The 23,648-nt window shown below is 43.7% G+C and overlaps 1 protein-coding gene across 1 annotated transcript in view; it reads left to right on the forward strand.

Annotated features, from left to right (window-relative positions):
- HK1 (hexokinase 1) overlaps nucleotides 1–23,648 on the forward strand; it is a 123,442-nt gene that overhangs the window by 79,049 nt on the left and 20,745 nt on the right. The window contains exons 10-15 of the mRNA XM_038743630.1: nucleotides 2,269–2,573; nucleotides 6,318–6,466; nucleotides 7,993–8,112; nucleotides 9,853–9,948; nucleotides 14,626–14,725; nucleotides 23,027–23,210. Of these exons, the coding sequence (XP_038599558.1) occupies nucleotides 2,269–2,573; nucleotides 6,318–6,466; nucleotides 7,993–8,112; nucleotides 9,853–9,948; nucleotides 14,626–14,725; nucleotides 23,027–23,210 (954 nt within the window). The remainder of the gene's footprint in view (nucleotides 1–2,268; nucleotides 2,574–6,317; nucleotides 6,467–7,992; nucleotides 8,113–9,852; nucleotides 9,949–14,625; nucleotides 14,726–23,026; nucleotides 23,211–23,648) is intronic.

The following is a 23,648-nucleotide window of genomic DNA, read 5'->3' on the forward strand; positions in this document are numbered from 1 at the left end:
TTGTAGACAAGTCGCTTAATCCTTTCTTCTTCGTTTCTTTGTGAGCCTAATAGCACTAATTCAGGGTCTGTCTTGAACACTAAATAAATGTTTGGAAACAGCTAAATTTGTGTTAGTCAAACCATTCTGACCCACATCATCTTGCTGTGAATCATGACTGAATTTTATCCATACTTTGGCCTGCTCGTATTGTTTTAATGGTATCTGTTAAATATTTATTATATTCCGGGCACTTTACAAAGTATTGGGATAGATACAAGATAGTCGGGTTTTGACATCGTCCCTGTCCCATTTAGGGTTAGGTTATTATTAGGGCTCACAGTCGTATTCCCCCTTTTACAGATAATTGAGAAGCAGAGAAGTGACTTGCTTCGGGTCACATAACAGACAACTGGCGGAGCCGGGATTAGAACCCAGGTCCTCTGATTCCCAGGCCCGCGGTCTTTCCACTAGGCCATACTGCTTCTCTATTGTTGACTGTTTCTCCTCTTTATAAATCTAAGTATTTCCCAGAGACAATTGGCTGGTCTTCAAGGAGAAGGTCTTGAAAATGCCTCTCTGGGTTATTGGACCCACTGAGTTTTGGGTTTTCCCCATATACGTACGTCCTGCTGTTATTCCTTATTAATAATGAAAATGATAATTGTGGTATTTGTTAGGCACTTAGTGTGTGTCAAGCACTGTACTGATTGCTGGGGTAGATATTACAGTGCCCAGCGCGTAGAACGGTGCTTTGCACATAGTAAGCGCTTAACAAATGCCATCATTATTATATTCAGGTTGGAAACCGTGCTGCATGGGGCTCACAGTTTAAAGGGGAGAGAGAACAGTTTAAAGGGAAGGTACTGATCCTTCATTTTACACATGAGGAAACTGAGGCCCAGAGAAGTGAAATGACTTACCTCACATCAGGCAGCAGTCAAATAGCAGAGCCGGGGCTAGAACCCAGGTCCCGACTCACAGGCATAATAATAATAATAATAGTAATAATAATGTTAAGCGCTTACTATGTGCAAAACACTGTTCTAAGCACTGGGGAGGTTATAAGGTGAACAGGTTGTCCCACGGGGGGCTCACAGTTTTAATCCCCATTTTACAGACAGCTGAGACCAAAGCTAATCAGGCTTCCGGGAGGAAGGGAGCTAATTCATTCATTCAGTCATACTTATTGAATGCTTCCTTTACTGTGAGCCCGTTGTTGGGTAGGAACTGCCTCTATATGTTGCTGACTTGTACTTCCCAAGCGCTTAGTCCAGTGCTCTGCACACAGTAAGCGCTCAATAAATACGCTTGAATGAATGAGGGACCGTCTCTATATGTTGCTGACTTGTACTTCCCAAGCGCTTAGTACAGTGCTGTGCACACAGTAAGTGCTCAATAAATACGATTGAATGAATGAATGAGTGAGCCTGTATATATGTTTATCCATATGGATTACTCTATTTATTTTACTTGTACATATGTACTATTCTATTTATTTTATTTTGTTAATATGTTTTGTTTTGTCGTCCGTCTCCCCCTTCTAGACTGTGAGCCCGCCGTTGGGTAGGGACCGTCTCTTATATGTTGCTGACTTGTATTTCCCAAGCACTTAGTACAGTGCTCTGCACACAGCAAGTGCTCAATAAATACGATTGAATGAATGAATGAATGAGCCTGTATATATGTTTGTCCATATTTATTACTCTATTTATTTTACTTGTACATATGTACTATTCTATTTATTTTATTTTGTTAATATGTTTTGTTTTGTCGTCCGTCTCCCCCCTCTAGACTGTGAGCCCGCCGTTGGGTAGGGACCGTCTCTTATATGTTGCCGACTTGTACTTCCCAAGCGCTTAGTCCAGTGCTCTGCGCACACTAAGCGCTCAATAAATGCGATTGATTGATTGATTGATTGAGCCTGCTGTTGGGTAGGGACCGTCTCTATATGTTGCCGACTTGTCCTTCCCAAGCGCTTAGTCCAGTGCTCTGCACACAGTAAGCGCTCAATAAATATGATTGATTGATTGATTGAGCCCGCTGTTGGGTAGGGACCGTCTCTATATGTTGCCGACTTGTTCTTCCCAAGCGCTTAGTCCAGTGCTCTGCACACAGTAAGCACTCAATTAAATATGATTGAATGAATGAATGAATGAAGGCTTACTCTGTGTGGAGCACTGCACTAAGCACTTGGGGGAGTACAGTATGGCAATAAACAGACACATTCCCCTGCCCACAAAGAGCGTACGGTCTAATTCTGTCCGCGGTTGTCCCCTCGCCCCCTAGATATTCTCGGCGTTTCCATAAGACCCTCAGGCGCCTGGTCCCCGAGTCCGACGTGCGCTTCATCCTCTCGGAGAGCGGCAGTGGGAAGGGAGCTGCCATGGTGACGGCCGTGGCCTACCGGCTCGCCGAGCAGCACCGGCTCATCGAAGAGACGCTGGCCGAGTTCAAACTCACCCACGAGCAGCTGCTGCAGGTGAAGAGGAGGATGAGGGTGGAGATCGAGGCCGGACTGCAGAAGAAGAGCCACGAGTCAGCCAAAGTCAAGATGCTGCCCACGTTTGTCCGCAGCACCCCCGACGGGACCGGTGAGTTCGGAACAATAATAGTAATCAATCAATCAATCAATCAATCATATTTATTGAGTGCTTACTGTGTGCAGAGCACTGGACTAAGCGCTTGGGAAGTACAAGTTGGCAACAAATAGAGACAGTCCCTACCCAACAGTGGGCTCACAGTCTAAAAGGTGTTTGGTCAGCGCTTAATTCATTCAATTGTATTTGAATGAATTGCTTAATATGTGCCAAGCGCTGGGGGAGATACAAGATAACAATAATAATAATGATGATGGTATTTGTTAAGCGCTTACTATGTGCAAAGCACTGTTCTGGGGGGGATACAAGGTGATCAGGTTGTCCCACTGGGGGCTCACAGTCTTAATCCCCATTTTACAGACGAAGTAACTGAGGGCCAGAGAAGTGAAGTGACTTGCCCAAAGTCCCACAGCTGACAGTTGGCGGAGCCGGGATTTGAACCCGTGACCTCTGACTCCGAAGCCCGGGCTCTTTCCACTGAGCCACGCTGCTTCTCTTATCTGGGGCCCACTTGCGACCCACAGTCCAAGCTGGAGGGAGGAAAGGTATCGAAGCCTCGTTTCCAGTTGAGGAGACTGAGGCACCGTGAAGTGACTTGCCCAGGATCACACAGAAAAAGTATATGGCAGAGCCGGGGTTAGAACCCAGGTCTTCTGAGCCCCGGGCCTGAGCGCTATCCACTAGGCCGTGCTGCTCCGTCCTGTTCCAGGAAGCGGGCCTGGGTTTCCCTTGGGATTTTCCCGAAGGAGATTTTTTTTTTATTAAGGTATTTAAGTGCTTACTATGGGCCAGGCACTGTACAAAGTGCTAGGGTAGATACAAGCTAATCAGGTTGGACGCAGTCCATATCCCACATGGGGCTCACATTCATTCATTCATTCATTCATTCAATCATATTTATTGAGCGCTTACTGTGTGCAGAGCACTGTACAAGGAAGTCCAAGTTGGCAACATATGGAGACGGTCCCTACCCAACAGCGGGCTCACAGTCTAGAAGGGGGAGACAGACAACAAAACAAAGCATATTAAACAAAATAAAATGAATAGAATAAATGGGTACAAGTAAAATAAATAAATAGAGTAATAAGATTATTCATTCATTCATTCAATCGTATTTATTGAGCACTTACTGTGTGCAGAACACTGTACTAAGCGCTTGGGAAGTCCAAGTTGGCAACATATAGAGACGGTCCCTACCCAACAGCGGGCTCACAGTCTAGAAGGAGGAGACAGACAACAAAACAAAACATATTAAACAAAATAAAATGAATAGAATAAATATGTACAAGTAAAATAGAGTAATAAGATTATTCATTCATTCACTCATTCAGTTGTATTTATTGAGTGCTTACTGTGTGCAGAGCACTGGACTAAGCGCTTGGGAAGTACAAGTCGGCAACATATAGAGACGGTCCCTACCCAACAGCGGGCTCACAGTCTAGAAGGAGGAGACAGACAACAAAACAAAACATATTAAACAAAATAAAATAAATAAAATAAGTAGGTATAAGTAAAATAAATAAATAGAGTAATAAGATTATTCATTTATTCATTCAATCATATTTATTGAGCGCTTACTGTGTGCAGAGCACTGTACTAAGTGCTTGGGAAGTACAGTCGGCAACATATAGAGACGGTCCCTACCCAACAGCGGGCTCACAGCCTAGAAGGGGGAGACAGGCAACAAAACAAAACATATTAAGCAAAATAAAATAAATAGAATAAATATGTACAAGTAAAATAGTCCTCATTTTACAGATGAGGTAAATGAGACCCAGAGGAGCGAGGTGACTTGCCCGAGGCCTCTTAGCAGACAAGTGATGGAGACAAAATTAAAACTCAGATAATTTTGATTTCCAGGCCTCTCCTCTATCCACTAGGCCAGGTTGCTGCGCTCAATTCTCCCATAACACGTCTTCACTCCTTTTTTTGGCTAAAACGTTGGTAGAGACTTGAGAAACTTTCTTTCTGTGTCACGTGGCTCAGTGGAAAGAGCCCGGGCTTTGGAGTCCGAGGTCGTGGGTTCAAATCCCGGCTCCACCAGTTGTCAGCTGCGTGACCTTGGGCAAGTCACTTCACTTCTCTGGGCCTCAGTTCCCTCATCTGTCAAATGGGGATGAAGACTGTGAGCCCCTCGTGGGACAACCTGATTACCTTGTATCTACCCCAGAGCTTAGAACAGTGCTTTGCACATAGTAAGCGCTTAACAAGTACCAACATAATAATAATAATTATTATTATTATTATTATCATGTATCTAGTACATTACGGGTGGGGCGACATCAGAAGAAACTTCTGTTCCCACGTGCGTGGTATCGATCAAGGCGAAGCAGACTACAACGTGATTCCTTAAAGTGGGTTTCAACAAGAAGCTGAGTCCAGAGTTTTAGGAGAAGCGAGCATAGTTGCGTCTGGGCTAATGCCTAAGACGCCACGTCTTTTCCCTGAGTGAAATCCCCCTGGGTTCGCTTTGGGGTTCACAGATGAACTCGCGTGCCGATTCCAACGGACGGGGGCCGCGGTTTGGAGTTCCAGTCCTGCTGTTGATTTCCTGAACCTGAACTTGGGTGAATTATTTCCTCTTTCGGGCCCTAATCTTTGCAGGGCAGCCGGATGAAGTAATGCTGACAGAGAGTGTTGAGCGGCTCAGAAAAAGGAGCTTTTGTGTCTGAGTCCAAGCTGTTTGGACTATTATGTATTTTTCTCATGAGCATGCAAATACTGGAAATGCTAATTTCACGGACAGAGCGGCCGGAATCAAGTTGGGGCTGGAATGCCACCCTAACGTATCCTAGTGTGAGCCTTGGGCCGGAACTTTTTTTTACTTACTCTGTGTCACACTGTACTAGACGCTGGGATTGATAAAAGGTAATCAAGTCCTGTACAGGGCTCACAGTCTAAGTCAGAGGGAGGGGGATTTAATCTCCATTTTGCAGATGAGAGAACTGAGGCACAGAGAAATGGTATTCATTCATTCATTCAATCGTATTTATTGAGCGCTTATTGTGTACTAAGCGCTTGGTAAGTACAAGTTGGCAATATATAGAGACGTCCCTACCCAACAGCGGGCTCACAGTCTATTTGTTAAGCACTTACTATGTGCTGGGCACTGTACTGAGCGCTGGGATGTATAATAATGATAATAATAGGTGTGGTATTTGTTAAGCACTTCCTATGCGCCCACCACTGTTCAAAGCACTTGGGGTTGGACACGGTCCCTGTCCCACATGGTGCTCACAGCTTGACCTCTACTTTGGGCAAGTCACTTCACTTCTCTGTGCCTCAGTTACCTCATCTGTAAAATGGGGGATTAAGACTGTGAGCCCCCCGTGGGACAACCTGATCACCTGGTAGCCTCCCCAGCGCTTAATAAATGCCATTGTGATTATTATTATTATTTTGCAGGTGAGGTAACCGAGGCACAGAGAAGTGAAGTGACCTGCCCAGGGTCACGTGGCAGACAAGTGGCAGAGCCGAGATTAAAACGCGGGTCTTCCTGACTTCCAAGCCCTTGCTCTAGCCACTGGGCCACACCGCTTGACTTGCAATGCACACAATATTCATGCAACTAACACTGCCCTCAGCATAGATGAAGTACAGCGTGGATCACCCTAGGCAGCTCCCGTAAACCCCTCTTAAAAGCGAGAGCCGAGAGCTTGGCCGGCACCGGCTGCTGCGGTGTCCCTCCATTCCTCAAACTGTCGCGTTCCTAAAACTCTTTCTCCGTTGTCGCAATAGAAAACGGGGATTTCTTGGCCCTCGACCTGGGAGGAACAAACTTCCGAGTCTTGCTGGTGAAGATCCGCAGTGGGAAACGGAGGACAGTTGAAATGCACAACAAAATCTATGCCATTCCCATTGAAGTCATGCAGGGCACCGGAGAGGAGGTGAGAAACATAAGAACGTTAAAAATGCCGATATGGGTGCCCATTTAGTGGAGGATTTTATCTGTAAGAGTGAAACCAGAGGGTATTTGAAGGGATAATGTGGTCGTTACCCTCATCATATCCGTCCTTATGGTTAGGGACACACTTAGATAATAGTAGTATTTAAGTGCTTATTCTACATCCTGAGTTTATCCACACCGTATGTATGTGTGTGTCTTTGAACCCAGAAATGGCACACTGATTCATTCACTACGAAATGCGTGTGGAGGCTAAATCTCTGCATTTTATCAGTGGAAATTTGCCTCATCAGGTGACTTGATTCTTAGAGTGTACATTTTCATAGTGGTCTACAAATTACTTATTGCAGCTGTGTTTTGGATTTTACCCTTGCATAGCCTACTAAGAATTAGGGTTTGGTTGTTTATATTGCCCAGCCACCCTTAAATGCACTGCTCTTTTTTTAGCACTCTTTCACACGAATACTACTGAATTTTCATTCCACTATTTCTTACAGCGCTCCCTCACTTAGTACTGCTCCTCTGGTTTTGCCACACGTGTGCTCTGAACACATTCTTGGGTGGGTTTTTAATGGGATTGTGTGGGCTCACTGCATGATCACCTTGAAACCAATACACAGAGCTGTTTGACCTTGCAATGAAGGAACCCCACAAATAGATACCTTATAGTACATCATCACCTCAAAGTAAAGAGCAACAGAGTAGCAGGCTGTTGGAAAACCGCGGGACACGTAGCCTGGGGTAAAGCCCTCAAGTTGCTCTTTGTGCGGTCAGATGCTCAAGTAGCAAGCATCGAAAGAGTTTATCCAGCGGTTGAATAAGATGTGCACGAGTGTCCGGACTCAGGTGAATGTCAGATTGAAATAGGCAAATCGTTTGGTTTGCCAGGATCAACAGTAAATTCAATTTTTATAATGTGCACATGCTAGCATTTTGATTCTTTAAATTTTAATGGTTCATATTTACATTGCTGCTCACTAGGTTTATTGTGTTGATCATTTAAACACAATAAAGCGCGTTTATCAAGCGCTTAGTACAGTGCTCTGCACACAGTAAGCGCTCAATAAATACGATTGAATGAATTTAAAATATATTTATATAGTTTCAGTTTATTTTTTTATCTTGAGACTGTATGAACGTGCTATACATTGTTTCCTGTGGGAAACTCTGTTTTGTTTAATGTTCTTGAAACTAATTAAGCCGGCTAACTAGGGGTTTTCAGTGATATAAAGCCACATTTTCCCAGGACTAAGCTTCTCCTTATCGGCGTTAGGCATCCCTTGGGACTCCTTGGGAATCTTTCAGGCTACCAGACTTCCACGTTACCCATTGTAAATTAATGTTAGAGCTTCAGAATGTTAAAGGGAACTCAAATTTTTAAAGTCCTGGGAAAACCTAGTTTAACATGTATGGGTGGGTTATATTTTCATGTGTACTATAGGATGGAATTTAAATGGCTCTGGATATTCTATATTTGTGTGTATGTATAATATATCATCTTTTTTTAAGCTGTTTGATCACATTGTCCACTGCATCTCCGATTTCCTGGATTACATGGGGATAAAGGGGGCTCGGCTGCCCCTGGGATTTACCTTTTCCTTTCCCTGCAAGCAGACAAGTCTAGATGCGGTGAGTCTTTTACTGACCAGTTGACAGCTTTTGAACTGTTGATTAGGCTACAGGTGAAATTAAATTTCATTAGAAAGTGACTGACCAAGTACATTCTGACCGTACTGTGTTTTAGGGTTTGATTATCACCACCAACAGCATTTATTTATTAAGTGCTTTTTGTGTGCAGAGCTCTGTACGAAGAGCTTGGAAGAGTATGATACGATGATGTAACAGACACATTCCCTGCCCACAACGATGTTACAGTCTAGAGGGGGAGACAGACATTAATATAAATAAATCAAATGTACATAAATGCGTTAGGGTTGGGAGGGGGGATGAATAAAGAGGGAAAGTCGGGGGGACACATTTATGGGGTACCTCCTGGGTGGATAGCCCTAGAGGAGGGCCTGCTGGGTTTTTTTTTTATCATATATGGAATTCAGAAAATATATTCTCAATCCACAAGATGTTTATTTCTCTCTCTCTGCTGGGCCATCTGTTCCTGGCTTTCTTTGAAGGGGCCCAATTCAAGAAATATGATTACGTCCCAGTTGATATTAAGACTTTAGCTCTAGTGTGAAGTTAAGGCCACCTTCCCTGCCCTGAAACTTCGAAGTCCGATCCTGCTGACCGCACCCCAGTTATCAGTGCACGAAGTGCTTCGGCAGCATGTATCACAAACTTGGCCAAAAGAGTAAATGTTCATCTTACTCAGAGTTTCAGTAGTAAATTTGACTTGCTTCTCTGGCTTAGAACCCCAAACCTTCTGGGTATGGACTAGGAAAACATCTAATACAGGATTGGGCGTATCTGTTGGACCTCAGCAAATGCTGACTCATTTGATTATTTAAAGCTAGATTTCCTCAGAAAGTACATCTTGTTTCCAGAATTGGGAGTATTTTTCCTTCAGGAAGTGCTCAACTGTGGTAAAAGCAAAGCCAAAAATCTTGATTCTAGCATGAGTAATATTAGTTTTGTGGTCAGGAAGTGAGCGAAATAGGCATCCTATTGCCTGCCATTACCGCTCTTGAGACTGAAGCCTATTCATCCACATAAGTCTCTGCTTTAGTGATTTCTTCACCTAATGACCTAAAGCTCTTAGATAATAATAATAATAATAATAATGGCATTTATTAAGCGCTTACTATGTGCAAAGCACTGTTCTAAGTGCTGTTGTCAGACCAAATCACTCTGTGTAGTATGTTTTAAAAAGCAGTTCGCTAGTTTGTTGAATTAGGATCTATAAAATATTTTTCTAGGTATTAAGGAACTGAAGACAATACATACCTAAGTTTAAGCTTGTTTTAAATTGCAATTTATGCCATCTTAAGTTATGGCAAGTCAGAAACCAGGGGCCCAATTCATACCTTAGTTTAAGCTTGTTTTAAGTTGCAATTTATGCCGTCTTAAGTTATGGCAAGTCAGAAATCAGGGGCCCAATTCATACCTTAGTTTAAGCTTGTTTTAAGTTGCAATTTATAACGTCTTAAGTTAATGGAAGTCAGAAACCAGGGGCCCAATTCATACCTTAGTTTAAGCTTGTTTTAAGTTGCAATTTATGACGTCTTAAGTTATGGCAAGTCAGAAATCAGGGGCCCAATTCTGCCATCACTTGCTCGTGGTGACAAAGGAATCTTCACCAAGGCATTGTTTTGGTTAGTCCATAGTCCATAGGCAGGGGATTTGTGTAAAAACCACATTTTTGTTTAGGACCAGTGTGCCAGCAGTTCATTTCTAATGTGGCTTATGTTTCCTCAGGGTATCCTACTTAATTGGACAAAAGGCTTTAAGGCAACAGATTGTGAAGGACAGGATGTGGCCAATCTGTTGAGAGAAGGAATTAAAAGAAGAGAGGTATGTTGTCCGCCTTCTTCAAGTTGTTGTCAGTTATGAATGCTGGTATTTGTTATGTGCTTATTATATGCCAGACCCTGTACTAAGCACTGGGGTAGATATGAGGTAATCAGGTGGGACACAATATGGCCCCACAAGGGGCTCCTAGTCTGTGTAGTAGCGAGAACAGATGTTGGAGCCCCATTTTACAGATGAGAAAGCTGAGACACCAATGAGTTACTTGTCCAGGGTCACACTGTAAGCAAGTAGTGAAGCCCTTACCATGTGCAAAGCACTGTTCTAAGCACTGGGGAGGTTACAAGGTGATCAGGTTGTCCCACGGGGGGCTCACAGTCTTCATCCCCATTGTACAGATGAGGGAACTGAGGCCCAGAGAATAATAATAATGATGATGGCATTTGTTAAGCGCTTACTATGTGCAAAGCGCTGTTCTAAGCGCTGGGGAGGTTACAAGGTGATCAGGTTGTTCCTAGTGGGGCTCAGAGTCTTCATCCCCATTGTACAGATGAGGGAACTGAGGCCCAGAGAATAATAATAATAATAATGATGGCATTTGTTAAGCACTTACTATGTGCAAAGCGCTGTTCTAAGCGCAGGGGAGGTTACAAGGTGATCAGGTTGTCCCTAGTGGGGCTCACAGTCTTCATCCCCATTGTACAGATGAGGGAACTGAGGCCCAGAGAATAATAATAATAATGATGGCATTTGTTAAGCACTTACTACGTGCAAAGCGCTGTTCTAAGCACAGGGGAGGTTAAAAGGTGATCAGGTTGTTCCTAGTGGGGCTCAGAGTCTTCATCCCCATTGTACAGATGAGGGAACTGAGGCCCAGAGAATAATAATAATAATGATGGCATTTGTTAAGCGCTTACCATGTGCAAAGCGCTGTTCTAAGCGCTGGGGAGGTTACAAGGTGATCAGGTTGTCCCTAGTGGGGCTCACAGTCTTCATCCCCATTGTACAGATGAGGTCACTGAGGCCCAGAGAAGTGAAGTGACTTGCCCAAAGTCACACAGCCGACTGTGAGCCCGCTGTTGGGTAGGGACTGTCTCTGTATGTTGCCAACTTGTAATTCCCAATTGCTTAGTCCAGTGCTCTGCACACAGTAAGCGCTCAATAAATACGATTGAATGAATGAATGAAATTAGAACTCCAGTGTCTCCCAGGGCCTCTGTTTCGCCTGTATATAAAATGGGGCTAGTATTCATTCATTCAATCATTTATTGAGCGCTTACTGTGTGCAGAACACTGTCCTAAGTGCTTGGAAAGTACAGTTTGGCAACAGAGACAACCCCTACCTAACAGTGGTCTCACAATCTAGAAGTGGGGGGAGACAGACAACAAAACAAAACATAACATAACAAGTAGACAGGCATCAATAGCATCAATATAAATAGAATTATAGATCATCATCATCATCAATCGTATTTATTGAGAGCTTACTATGTGCAGAGCACTGTACTAAGCGCTTGGGAAGTACAAATTGGGAACATCTAGAGACAGTCCCTACCCAACAGTGGGCTCACAGTCTAAAAGGGGGAGAGAGAGAACAAAACCAAACATACTAACAAAATAAAATAAATAGAATAGATATGCACAAGTAAAATAAATAAATAAATAAATAGAGTAATAAATATGTACAAACATATATACATATATACAGGTGCTGTGGGGAAGGGAAGGAGGTAAGATGGGGAGATGGAAAGGGGGATGAGGGGGAGAGGAAGGAAGGGGCTCAGTGTGGGATATGTACACATCATTAATAAAATTAATAGAATAATAAATATGTACATACATACACAAGTGCTGTGGGGTGGAGGGGGGGTAGAGCAGAGAGAGGGAGTAGAGGCGATGGAGAGGGGAGGAGGAGCAGAGGAAACGGGGGGCTCAGTCTGGCAGTATAGTCAATTCTCTTAAAATGATCATTTTCATTCATTCATTCCTTCAGTCGTATTTATTGAGTGCTTACTCAATAAAGAGAAGCAGCGTGCTTAGAGAAGCAGCATGGCTCAGTGGAAAGAGCACAGGCTTTGGAGTCAGAGATCATGGGTTCGAATCCCGGCTCCACCAATTGTCAGCTGTATGACTTTGGGCAAGTCACTTAATTTCTCTGTGCCTCAGTTACCTCATCTGTAAAATGGGGATTAAGACTGTGAGCCCCACGTGGGACAACCTGATCACCTTGTAACCTCCCCAGCGCTTAGAACAGTGCTTTGCGCATAGTAAGTGCTTAATAAATGCCATTATTATTATTATTATTATTACTGTCTGCAGAGCACTGTACTAAGCGCTTGGGAAGTACAAGTTGGCAACATATAGAGACATGTAGAGATGGTCCCTACCCATCAATGGGCTCACAGTCTAGAAGACTGTGTTTCACTATGTGTTATGGTTAGAATGTGACAAAGTATTTAGAGAACTTTCTTTCAATCAATCAATCATATTTATTGAGTGCTTACTGTGTGCAGAGTACTGTACTAAGCGCTTGGGAAGTACAAGTTGGCAACATATAGAGACAGTCCCTACCCAACAGTGGGCTCACAGTCTAAAACACAGCAACACACACCCGTCCAGGTAGAAATTGACACGATGTCGGAAGAAATGGTTTTGAGCTCTCACGGTGGTGTTGGTCAAGGCTTGGGTACAGTAACATGTTTGCCTTAATGCTGCTGTTCTTGAAGAATACGGCCCCCCAGTATAGCAAAACCGACGGTACAACCTTCTTCCTCAGGTTTCAGTTTGGGTTTGTCGTGGTGGGAATCAGTCAGTACAGTTGTATTTATTGAGCCCTTACTGTGGTGCAGAGCACTCCACTAAGCGCTTGGGATTGTACAATATAGCCGAATTGGTAGACACGTTCCCTGCCCACAAGGAGCGCAAAGTCTAGAGGGGGAGACGGACATTAAAATAAATTACGGATAAGGACATTAGTGCTGTGGCCCTGTGGGTGGGCTGAATACTATTCTATTCATTTTGTTAATGATGTGCATCTAGCTTAATTTCTACTTATTCTGATGACTTGACACCTGTCCACATGTTATGTTTTGTTGTCCGTCTCCCTCTTCTAGACCGTGAGCCTGTCGTCTCTATATGTTGCCAACTTGTACTTCCCAAGCGTTTAGTACAGCGCTTTGCACATAGTAAGCACTCAATAAATACGATTGAATGAATTAATATAGTGAACAAATCCAAGTGTAGGGAAGGTCTGTGGATGAGCCAGGAGCCTGGTGGAAAGGAGAGGAGACATATGATTTTCTTTATGAGATACTGATTTCTTTTTCTGCTTAATTCATCCTTATGGGCAGCAGAATAAAGGATTCTCTGACCACGTATGGATGTGGGGATATTTGGGTCTTTCCTTCCCTTTGGGTGAACTCAGGTGATAACCTCTTTTATGTGGAGGCATTTTGCATTTTTAAGTCAAGGAGGCAGCAAGGGGCGGTCTTTAAATCTGACCCACCAGCTTGAGCTTTGAAGAGCAGGAACTCTATAAGACATTATTATACCAAGAGACCCATACAGCTCACAAGAAAAGAGTCTTCTTCCTTTTGTTTACCTGAAAATGGAGTTAATCTCTGACTCTTCCTTCACTAATACAGCTAGTAGAGACACATAAGTTCAAGGGAGAAAGAAATTGGTCATGTCTAAAACAAATCCTGTAGTAGAAAGTATTATAAAAGAAACCAGCAAGCCTGCTCAACCCACACGTTTCCACTTCTGGCGGGCTTGGGAGTCAGAGGTTTTGGGTTCTTATCCTGGCTCTGCTACTTGCCAGCTGTGTGACCTTGGGCAAGTCACTTAATTTATCTGTGCCTCAGTTACCTCATGTGTAAAATGGGGATGAAGACTGTGAGCCCTACGTGGGGCAACCTGATTACCTTGTATCTACCCCAGCGCGTAGAACAGTGTTTGGCACATAGTAAGCGCTTGACAAATACCAACATTATTATTATTATTATGTTCAATTAGGTCACTGGCGGCCAGAGTTAGGGCCATCTTGATTTTGCTCATGACTGGTAACCTCAACAGCCTGGTACCCACCAGTATTAAAAAAAAATCTGTTCTCCAATTTTTTTTTTCTTAAACTAAGGTAGGAGGACTTGAATTCTGGAGCCTTTGAGCTTCTCGAGGTTTGGAGGTTCAGTGGTCACATCCGATAGAGCCCATCTGGCATCTCCCAGCTTTTACCTGGCTCCGGGGTAGCACTGCTCCCTCATTTGGCTTCCCCATGCCTCCTAGAATATTTTTATCATGATACCAGGAGCACTCGCGTGCCACTCTGAAATCCCCAGTGCTGTGGAAGTGTGTGCTGGGCCTGGCATCAGCTAAAATATATCTGTTGGGAGGTTAGGGAGATAGTTGAAGGAGAGAAGGTGCCATAGAGCCTTTGGGAAAGGGAGTCAGGGAACACAAGTAGCCTCACAAGTAACCTGGTGGCCAGCAGCCCAGGGTTGGACCACATATGTAACTGCACTGTGCCATTACTTTGTCTAACACTGGTATTTTTAGCTGGACTAGTGAATGCTTTGATGGCTGGTAAAACATTTGGCGGAGAAATAATATAGAAATTCCCGACCATGCTCTATTAGTGGGGGGCTGACCAGAAGGATGTTTGGGGCTCACATAAAAGGAAAGTCATGGTGTCCTTAAAGCTGTCCCTGTCGTGTCTCTCCAAAGGAATTTGACCTGGATGTTGTGGCTGTGGTGAATGACACCGTGGGCACCATGATGACCTGTGCGTATGAAGAGCCAACCTGTGAAGTCGGACTCATTGTGGGTAGGTCGTAGAGGAATTCTGGCTGTGAGATTCCTGGCACGGAGATGTTAGATAAACGGACCCGCCGTGTGTTTGTTTGAGGTAGCCACATTCAGAATTCCCTTTCTCCTTCTGTTTTTACAGGGCTCTTCTCTAGGCTGAGTGTTGCTAGATACTGAAGTGGGATATTGTAGATTGCCTGCCGGTAGTCAATGTTTTATCACTGTCTCTGCCATTCTGAACGTATTTTTGAACCCAAACAGAAAGATCCAAAAGATATCATCTTGGGAGTTCCATCTAAGTAGGCTAATTACTCTTTCTTCCCCTGAAGAGAAGGTTGGTCACCTAGAGAAAAATTTTCCAAGATTCTGTCACTCATTGTTGACAGGAAGCTATGTGACCAATCTCTCCTCCTCCCCATCCCATTACTCAACAGAGTCTGTGGAAAGAAGTTCATTCATTCAGTCGTATTTATTGAGCGCTTACTGTGTTCAGAGCACTGTACTAAGCGCTTGGGAAGTACAAGTTGGCAACATATAGAGACGGTACCTACCCAACAGTAGGCTCACAGTCTAGAAGGGGAGGACAGAGAACCAAACATATTAACAAAATAAAATAAATAGAATAAATATGTACACGTAAAATTAATAAATAGAGTAATAAATACGTACAAACATATATACATATATACAGGTGCTGTGGGGAGGGGAAGGAGGTAAGGCGGGGGGATGGAGTGGGGGAGGAGGGGGAACATATAGAGCCGGTCCCTACCCAACAGTAGGCTCACAGTCTAGAAGGGGAGGACAGACAACAAAACATATTAACAAAATAAAATAAATAGAATAAATACGTACAAGTAAAATAAATAGAGTAATAAATACGTACAAACATATATACATATATACAGGTGCTGTGGGGAGGGGAAGGAAGTAAGGCAGGGGGGATGGAGAGGGGGAGGAGGGGGAACATATAGAGCTGGTCCCTACCCAACAGTAGGCTCACAGTCTAGAAGGGGAGGACAGACAACAAAACATATTAACAAAATAAAATAAATAGAATAAATACGTACAAGTAAAATAAATAGAGTAATAAATGCGTACAAACATATATACATATATACAGGTGCTGTGGGGAAGGGAAGGAGGTAAGGCGGGGGGGGGGGGATGGAGAGGGGGAGGAGGGGGAACATATAGAGCCGGTCCCTACCCAACAGTAGGCTCACAGTCTAGAAGGGGAGGACAGACAACAAAACAAATTAACAAAATAAAATAAATAGAATAGTAAATATGTAATATACGATTGAATGAGTGAATTCTCTAGAATGAACTGAATACATCTGCCCAGCACAGTCATTTCAGCTTGTTTATTCAGATTAGCTTGTCTGACCCCTTTCTGGGGTGTTTTGGTGGGGGAGTCCAAGAAAACAAGAAGTCCCAGCCCCAGCTACTTCCTAGCATGGAAAAATAACTGCCAGAACACAGATGGAGTGTTTATATCCATTCCTACCCTCTGCAGTGGCAAGGTGGCATCTCCATCTGTGACCCTCTCCTAATCTTCATTCTTCATTTGGTAATTGTCTTTGCAAACACCCACCTGAAGTAGACAAATAAAAATTATAAGCCCTGCTGAGTCTGTAAGAGGTCCCCAACTTTTGGGATCCTTTGGAGGACAGAAAGTTCGCAGTTTAATTCCACATGAGTCAAGAGGGGACAGTAATGGGGAAAGCGATCCTGGTTTAAATTTAGATCGCAATAGAATGATCTCCATTTTGTTGATCGGAACACTGAGAACTTCGTCTTGATTTCCTGGTGAATGAGGACTCCAGCCAGCATGAAAACCAAGTTTCTTAGACTTAGTCTTAATTGCTACTTGCAGATAGGTTTATTAATTCTACTATTAGAATGCTAATGAATCTTTTCCAATATTAACCAGGACCGAATGTTTTAACCTGCAAAATAAGAACGATAATAACTTTGGTATTTAAGTGCTTACTATGTACAAAGTATTTTACTAAGCAGTGGGGTAGATTCGATCCATCAGTGATATTTATTGAGTGCTTACTGTGTGCAGAGCATTGTATTTGGGAGAGCATAATACAACTGAGCTGGTAGACATGTTCCACAATGCCCATATGGGACTCACAGTTGAAGAGGGAGGGAGAACAGGTATTTTATCTCCATTTTACAGTTGAGATAACTGAGGTACAGAGAAGTTGAGTGACTTGCCCATAATCACCCAGCAGGCAAATGACAGAGCTGGGTTTAGAACCCACATCCTCTGGACTCCCAAGCCTGTGCAGTAAGTCACACAACTTCTCTTTGAGAACACAACTTTGAGAAGCAGCGTGGCTCAGTGGAAGGAGCCCGGGCTTTGTAGTCAGAGGTCATGGGTTCGAATCCCAGCTTCGCCACATGTCTGCTGTGTGACCTTGGGCAAGTCGCTTAACTTCTCTGAGCCTCAGTTATCTCATCTGCAAAATAAGGATTAAGACTGTGAGCCCCACGTGGGACAACTTGATCCCATTGTATCCCCCCAGCACTTAGAACAGTGCTTTGCACATAGTAAGCGCTTAACAAATGCCATCATCATCATTATTATTATTATTATTATTATTCTCCACCTGAGCTAGAAAAATGTGTTTCATTGTGACGGAATATCCTGTAACATGCCTCAACTTTCTCAGCCCAGAATCCTTTTTGATACCTGGTGCTTCAGGATCAATCAATCAATCAATCAATCGTATTTATTGAGCGCTTACTATGTGCAGAGCACTGTACTAAGCGCTTGGGAAGTACAAGTTGGCAACAGGATGCCTCAGTACCCATATGTTCAGGCCCCTAGTGACAAGATTTCTTTTCTTAATATTTTGAGGCCGTCGCTTCCCTTCTGCCAATCCTTATTCCTTCCCGCTCCCACATAACTTCTCTTTTCTCCTCATCTTGCCCTAACCTCTTTTACCCAATCTGTCAATTGTACGGAAGTCTCAGCATGATATGCGAGAGCTGGAACGATGTCCTCAGTAGCCAAAAGAAGGGGTCGCCGAAACAAATTTTCGATTACAGAGTTGATATTTGACTACCGAGCGATTGGGAGTATTCACTAGGCCGCCAGCCCCGTGGGAAACTGCTGGACGTCTCCGAATGAGTTGGTTTCACTTGGGGTGGGGCTGTTTTCTGGGCCGCATCAAAGCCACACTCCTGTTCCTCAGGACTTGAGTCGGGTGCGGTCTGAAGTGCAGATGTAAGACGCAGCAGATTTCTCTGACCGTTGAAGCTCCTGCCAACTAGGCCGCACCCCGACGGTACTTCAGAATCAAAGGGACCCTGTCCCTGAAACCTGGGCTTTTGGTGCTAAAAGCCTCTCCGAGTCCCACTGTGAGTCACGCTTTTCGCTTCCAAATAACAGCATTCATCCATTCAGTCGTATTTATTGAGCACTTACTGTGTGCAGAGGACTGGAGGAGTTGGGTAGGGACCATCTCTATATGTTGCCAACTTGTACTTCCCAAGCGCTTAGTACAGTGCTCTGCACACAGTAAGCACTCAATAAATATGACTGAATGAAAAGAAGAGGGAACACGGGCTTGGGCGTCAGAGGTCTCCCCCTTCTCCCCCGCCTTACCTCCTTCCACTCCCCACAGCACCTGTATCTATGTATTTATGTTTGTACGTATTTATTACTCTATTTATTTTACTTGTACGTATTTATTGTATTTATTTTATTTTGTTCATATGTTTTGTTGTCTGTCCTCCCCTTCTAGACTGTGAGCCTACTGTTGGGTAGGGACCGGCTCTATATGTTCCCCCTCCTCCCCATCTCCATCCCCCCTACCTTACCTCCTTCCCCTCCTCACAGCACCTGTATATATGTATATATGTTTGTACGTATTTATTACTCTATTTATTTATTTTATTTGTATGTATTTATTCTATTTATTTTATTTTGTTAATATGTTTTGTTGTCTGTCCTCCCCTTCCAGACTGTGAGCCCGCTTTTGGGTAGGGACCATCTCTATATGTTGCTAACTTGTACTTCCCAAGCGCTTAGTACAGTGCTGTGCACATAGTAAGCGCTCAATAAATACGATTGAATGAATGAAAGAATGAAGGTCGTGTGTTCTAATCCCAGCTCTGCCACTTGTCAGCTGTGTGACTTTGGGCAAGTGACTTAACTTCTCTGGGCCTCAGTTCCCTCATCTGGAAAATGGGGGTTAAGACTGTGAGCCCCACGTGGGACAACCTGATCACCTTGTATCCCCCCCAGTGCTTAGAACAGTGCTTTGCACATAGTAAGTGCTTAACAAATGCCATCATTATTATTATTATTACATAAGAGCTGTGAGGCTGAGGGTGGGGTGAATATCAAACGCTTAAAGGGTACTGGTCCAAGTACACGGGCAATGCAGCTTCCTCGTGATTGCTTTTTCATGATTTTTTTCCTCTTCTCTATTTCCTCTCACCCCATATTGTAGCCCCAGGTTTTCCTAACCTAGAAAGGTAGAGCTGAGAGGGATGGGCACAGTGCTTTGCACATAGTAAGCGCTTAATAAATGCCATTATTATTATTATTATGTGGCAAGCACTGTTCTGAGTGCTGGGTTAGATACATGAAAATCAGGTCCGACAGAGTCCCTGCCCCACATGTCTAAGTAAAAGGGAGTAGGATTTAATCCCCATTTTCCAGTTGAGGAAACCGAGGCACAGGCAAGTGAAGTGACTTGCCCAAGGTCACACAGCCAGCAGTTGGCAGAGTCATTATTAGAACCCAGTCTTCTGGCTCCCGGACGCATGCTCTTTCTACTAGGCCACACTGCTTCTCCTCTGTGCTGTGACCTGGCAAACACTCTGCTGTGTCTTCATCATCATCATCATCAATCGTATTTATTGAGTGCTTACTATGTGCAGAGCACTGTACTAAGCACTTGGGAAGTACAAATTGGCAACATATAGAGACAGTCCCTACCCAACAGTGGGCTCACAGTCTAAAAGGGGGAGGCAGAGAACAAAACCAAACATACTAACAAAATAAAATAAATAGAATAGATATGTACAAGTAAAATAAATAAATAAATAAATAGAGTAATAAATATGTACAAGCATATATACACATATACAGGTGCTGTGGGGAAGGGAAGGAGGTAAGATGGGGGGGATGGAGAGGGGGACGAGGGGGAGAGGACGGAAGGGGCTCAGTCTGGGAAATAACCCAGGCCTGGGGGTCAGAGGTCCTGGGTTCTAATCCCACTCCATCACACGCCTCCTAGGTGCCCTTGGGTAAGTCACTTCCCCGGGCCTTAGTTTCCTCATTTGTGAGATGGGAATGCAATACCTGTTCTTCTCCTGTTTAGGCTGTGGGACAGAAACCGTGTCCCACAAGATGACCTTTTATCTACCCCAGTCCTTAGTACAATGGCACACTGAAATATCGCAATTATTATTATTTCAGATGGGGTCAGGTAGGGCAGTAATAATAATAATGGCATTTATTAAGCGCTTACTATGTGCAAAGCATCGCCTCTCTCCCCTGTGCAAGCTCTCTGTTAGCCCATCCCTCTCAGCTCTGCCTTTCTAGGTTAGGAAAACTTGGGGCTACAATATGGGGTGAGAGGAAATAGAGAATCAATCAATCAATCAATTGTATTTATTGAGCGCTTACTGTGTGCAGAGCACTGTACTGAGCGCTTGGGAAGTCCAAGTTGGCAACATATAGAGACAGTCCCTACCCAACAGTGGGCTCACAGTCTAAAAGGGGGAGACAGAACAAAACCAAACATACTAACAAAATAAAATAAATAAAGAAGAGGAAAAATCAAGAAAAAATCATCATGAGGAAGCTGCATTGCCCGTGTACTTGGATCAGTCCCCTTTAAGCATTTGTTATTCACCCCACTCTCAACCTCACAGCTCTTATGTAATAATAATGGCATTTGTTAAGCGCTTACTGTGTGCAAAGCATTGTTCTAAGCGCTGGGGGGATACAAGGTGATCAGATTGTCCCACAGGGGGGCTCACGGTCTTCATCCCCATTTTACAGATGAGGTAACTGAGGCTCAGAGAAGTGAAGGGACTTGCCCAAGGTCACACAGCAGACATGTGGCGGAGCTAGGATTAGAACCCATGACCTCTGACTCCCAAGCCCGGGCTCTTTCCACTGAGCCATGCTGCTTCTCCACTGAGCCGCGATATCCCAGTGCTTAGAACAGTGCTTTGCACATAGTAAGCGCTTAACAAATACCATCATTGTTCTATCCATAATTAATTTTAATGTCTGTCTCTCCCTCTAAGTTGTGAGCTGTACTTCCCAAGCGCTTAGTTCAGTGCTCTGCACACAGTAAGCACTCAATAAATACGATTGAATGAATGAATGAGCTGCTCGTGGGTGGGAAACGTATTTGACCAACTCGATTGTATTGTGCACGCCCAAGTGCTTAGTACAGTGCTCTGCGTACAATAAGCGCTCAATATTACTCTATTTATTTATTTTACTTGTACATATCTATTCTATTTATTTTATTTTGTTAGTATGTTTGGTTTTGTTCTCTGTCTTCCCCTTTTAGACTGTGAGCCCACTGTTGGGTAGGGACTGTCTCTATATGTTGCCAGTTTGTACTTCCCAAGTGCTTAGTACAGTGCTCTGCACATAGTAAGCGCTCAATAAATACAATTGATGATGATGATGATGATGACATTGATTAATTGAGACCGTTTTAACGTGAAAATTGCCTGCAAATATACTTCAAAGTCTGTTGGCCTATTCAAGTTTCAGGAAAATAACTTGTTCCTGGCAAGAGACCACATATTAGCAAAGATGATTTGAATCTTCCTCTCATGTTAGTTGAGGCCCTGTTCTTCTGGACCGAATCTTTCAGAGGAAAACTAGGTGCCTAAAAAGGTTGATGAGTTGCTAGAGAAAGCACTGTATTTAGACTGCTACCTCTTTGGCCTTTAATATACTACAATCAGTTCTCCTAGAACGTGTGTTTTCACTATGTGCTCTTCCAACAGCATGGGTTTGTTGGGATAGAATTCATTCATTCAGTCGTATTTATTGAGCACTTACTGTGTGCAGAGCACTGTACTAAGCACTTAGCACTGTATTGCGATGTTGTTGTTTTTTTTAAGGTATTTGTTAAGGGCTTACTATTTTCCAGGCACTGTACAAGTGAATCACGTTGGACGTAGTTCCGTACCGTTTGGGGCACCGAGGTTTAATCCCCATTTTACAGATGAGGTAACGAAGGCACAGAGAAGTTAAGTGATTTGCCCAAGGGCACACAGCAGACAAGTGGCGTCTTGGGATTAGAGCTAAGGCCCTGAGGCCCAGGTCTGTGCTGTTTCCAGTAGGCCACGCTGCTTCTCATGGGAAAATGTTGGAAGAAATGGCTGTGTCCGTAAGCGTGACGGCAGTCAAAGCATAAGTACTTTATGCAAGATTCCCTTAACCGGAGGTTCATAGAACTAGGCTGTTTTCTGGCCTGATTCAAATTTCCTTTCTTGTACATATTTATTACCCTATTTATTTATTTATTTTACTTGTACATATCTATTCTATTTATTTTATTTTGTTAGTACGTTTGGTTTTGTTCTCTCTCTCCCCCTTTTAGACTGTGAGCCCACTGCTGGGTAGGGACCGTCTCTATATGTTGCCAACTTGTACTTCCCAAGCGCTTAGTACAGTGCTGTGCACACAGTAAGCGCTCAATAAATACGATTGATTGATTGATTGATTCTTGTTCTTCACCTTTCTGGGACTTGCTTTTACCATCTGAAAAATGAGGGTGTGTGAAAACCATTTTTCATTTTTGTTCCAGTAAAATGTTTCCTAATCATTTTGGGGCAAGACAGACAGACACACACACACACTGCTTATATACTTTAAATGATATTTCTTAAGCACTATGAGCCAGAGACTGTACTAAGCGCTGGGATAGATTCTTGGACATAGCCCATGTCCCACGTTGGCCTCATAGTCTTAATCCCCGTTTTGCAGGTAAGGAAACTGAGGCCCAGAGAAATTCAGTGGCTTGCCCAAGCTCAAGCAACGGGCAAGTGATTGAGCTGAGATTAGACCCTAGGTCTTCTGACTCCGCTTGTGCTCAAGGCCTACTGTGAGCCCACTGTTGGGTAGAGACCGTCTCTATATGTTGCCAACTTATACTTCCCAAGTGCTTAGTACAGTGCTCTGCACACTGTAAGCGCTCAATAAATACGATTGAATGAATGGATGAATGAAGGCCACACTGCTTCCACCACATTTCTAGCCAAAGGATTGGGAACCTGAAGGAATTCTGTTTACTTTCATTATCTTCTTGGCTCATTTCAGGAACCGGCAGCAATGCTTGCTACATGGAAGAGATGAAAAACATAGAGATGGTCGAGGGCAGTGAAGGCCGGATGTGCGTCAACATGGAGTGGGGAGCCTTTGGGGACAATGGATGCCTGGATGACATCAGGACGATTTATGACAAAGCCGTGGACGAACTCTCGTTAAATGCTGGAAAACAAAGGTATTTCTAGGTGGAATGTAAAGGGAAAATCAGCCAGTCATCAATCAGGCGATCGATGACATTTATCAAGTGCTTTCTAGGCCCGCAGACTGTACTAAGCGCTTGGGAGTGCAATGCAACAGAATTGCTAGACTCGTCCCCCTGCCCATAACGAGCGTATAGTCAAGAGGGGGAGACTCATGAATCGGAATAAATAAGTAATTTATAATATAATTTAAAGATGCGTACATAAATGCTGTAGAGTGAATATCAAATGCCCAAAGGTCACAGATCCTAGGGCATAGACCACACAGAAGGGAAAGCAAACTGGGGAAAAGAGGGCTTAAATCAGGGAAGGCCTCTTGGAGGAGATGTGCTCCAAGGAAATATCGGATAAGCTGACATCTAAGTTGTAGGTACATTTATTTCCTTTGGAGAGGCTAATTTTCAGATATAAAG

Source organism: Tachyglossus aculeatus, chromosome 3 (assembly GCF_015852505.1).
Source record: "Tachyglossus aculeatus isolate mTacAcu1 chromosome 3, mTacAcu1.pri, whole genome shotgun sequence".
Classification (NCBI taxonomy): domain Eukaryota; kingdom Metazoa; phylum Chordata; class Mammalia; order Monotremata; family Tachyglossidae; genus Tachyglossus; species Tachyglossus aculeatus.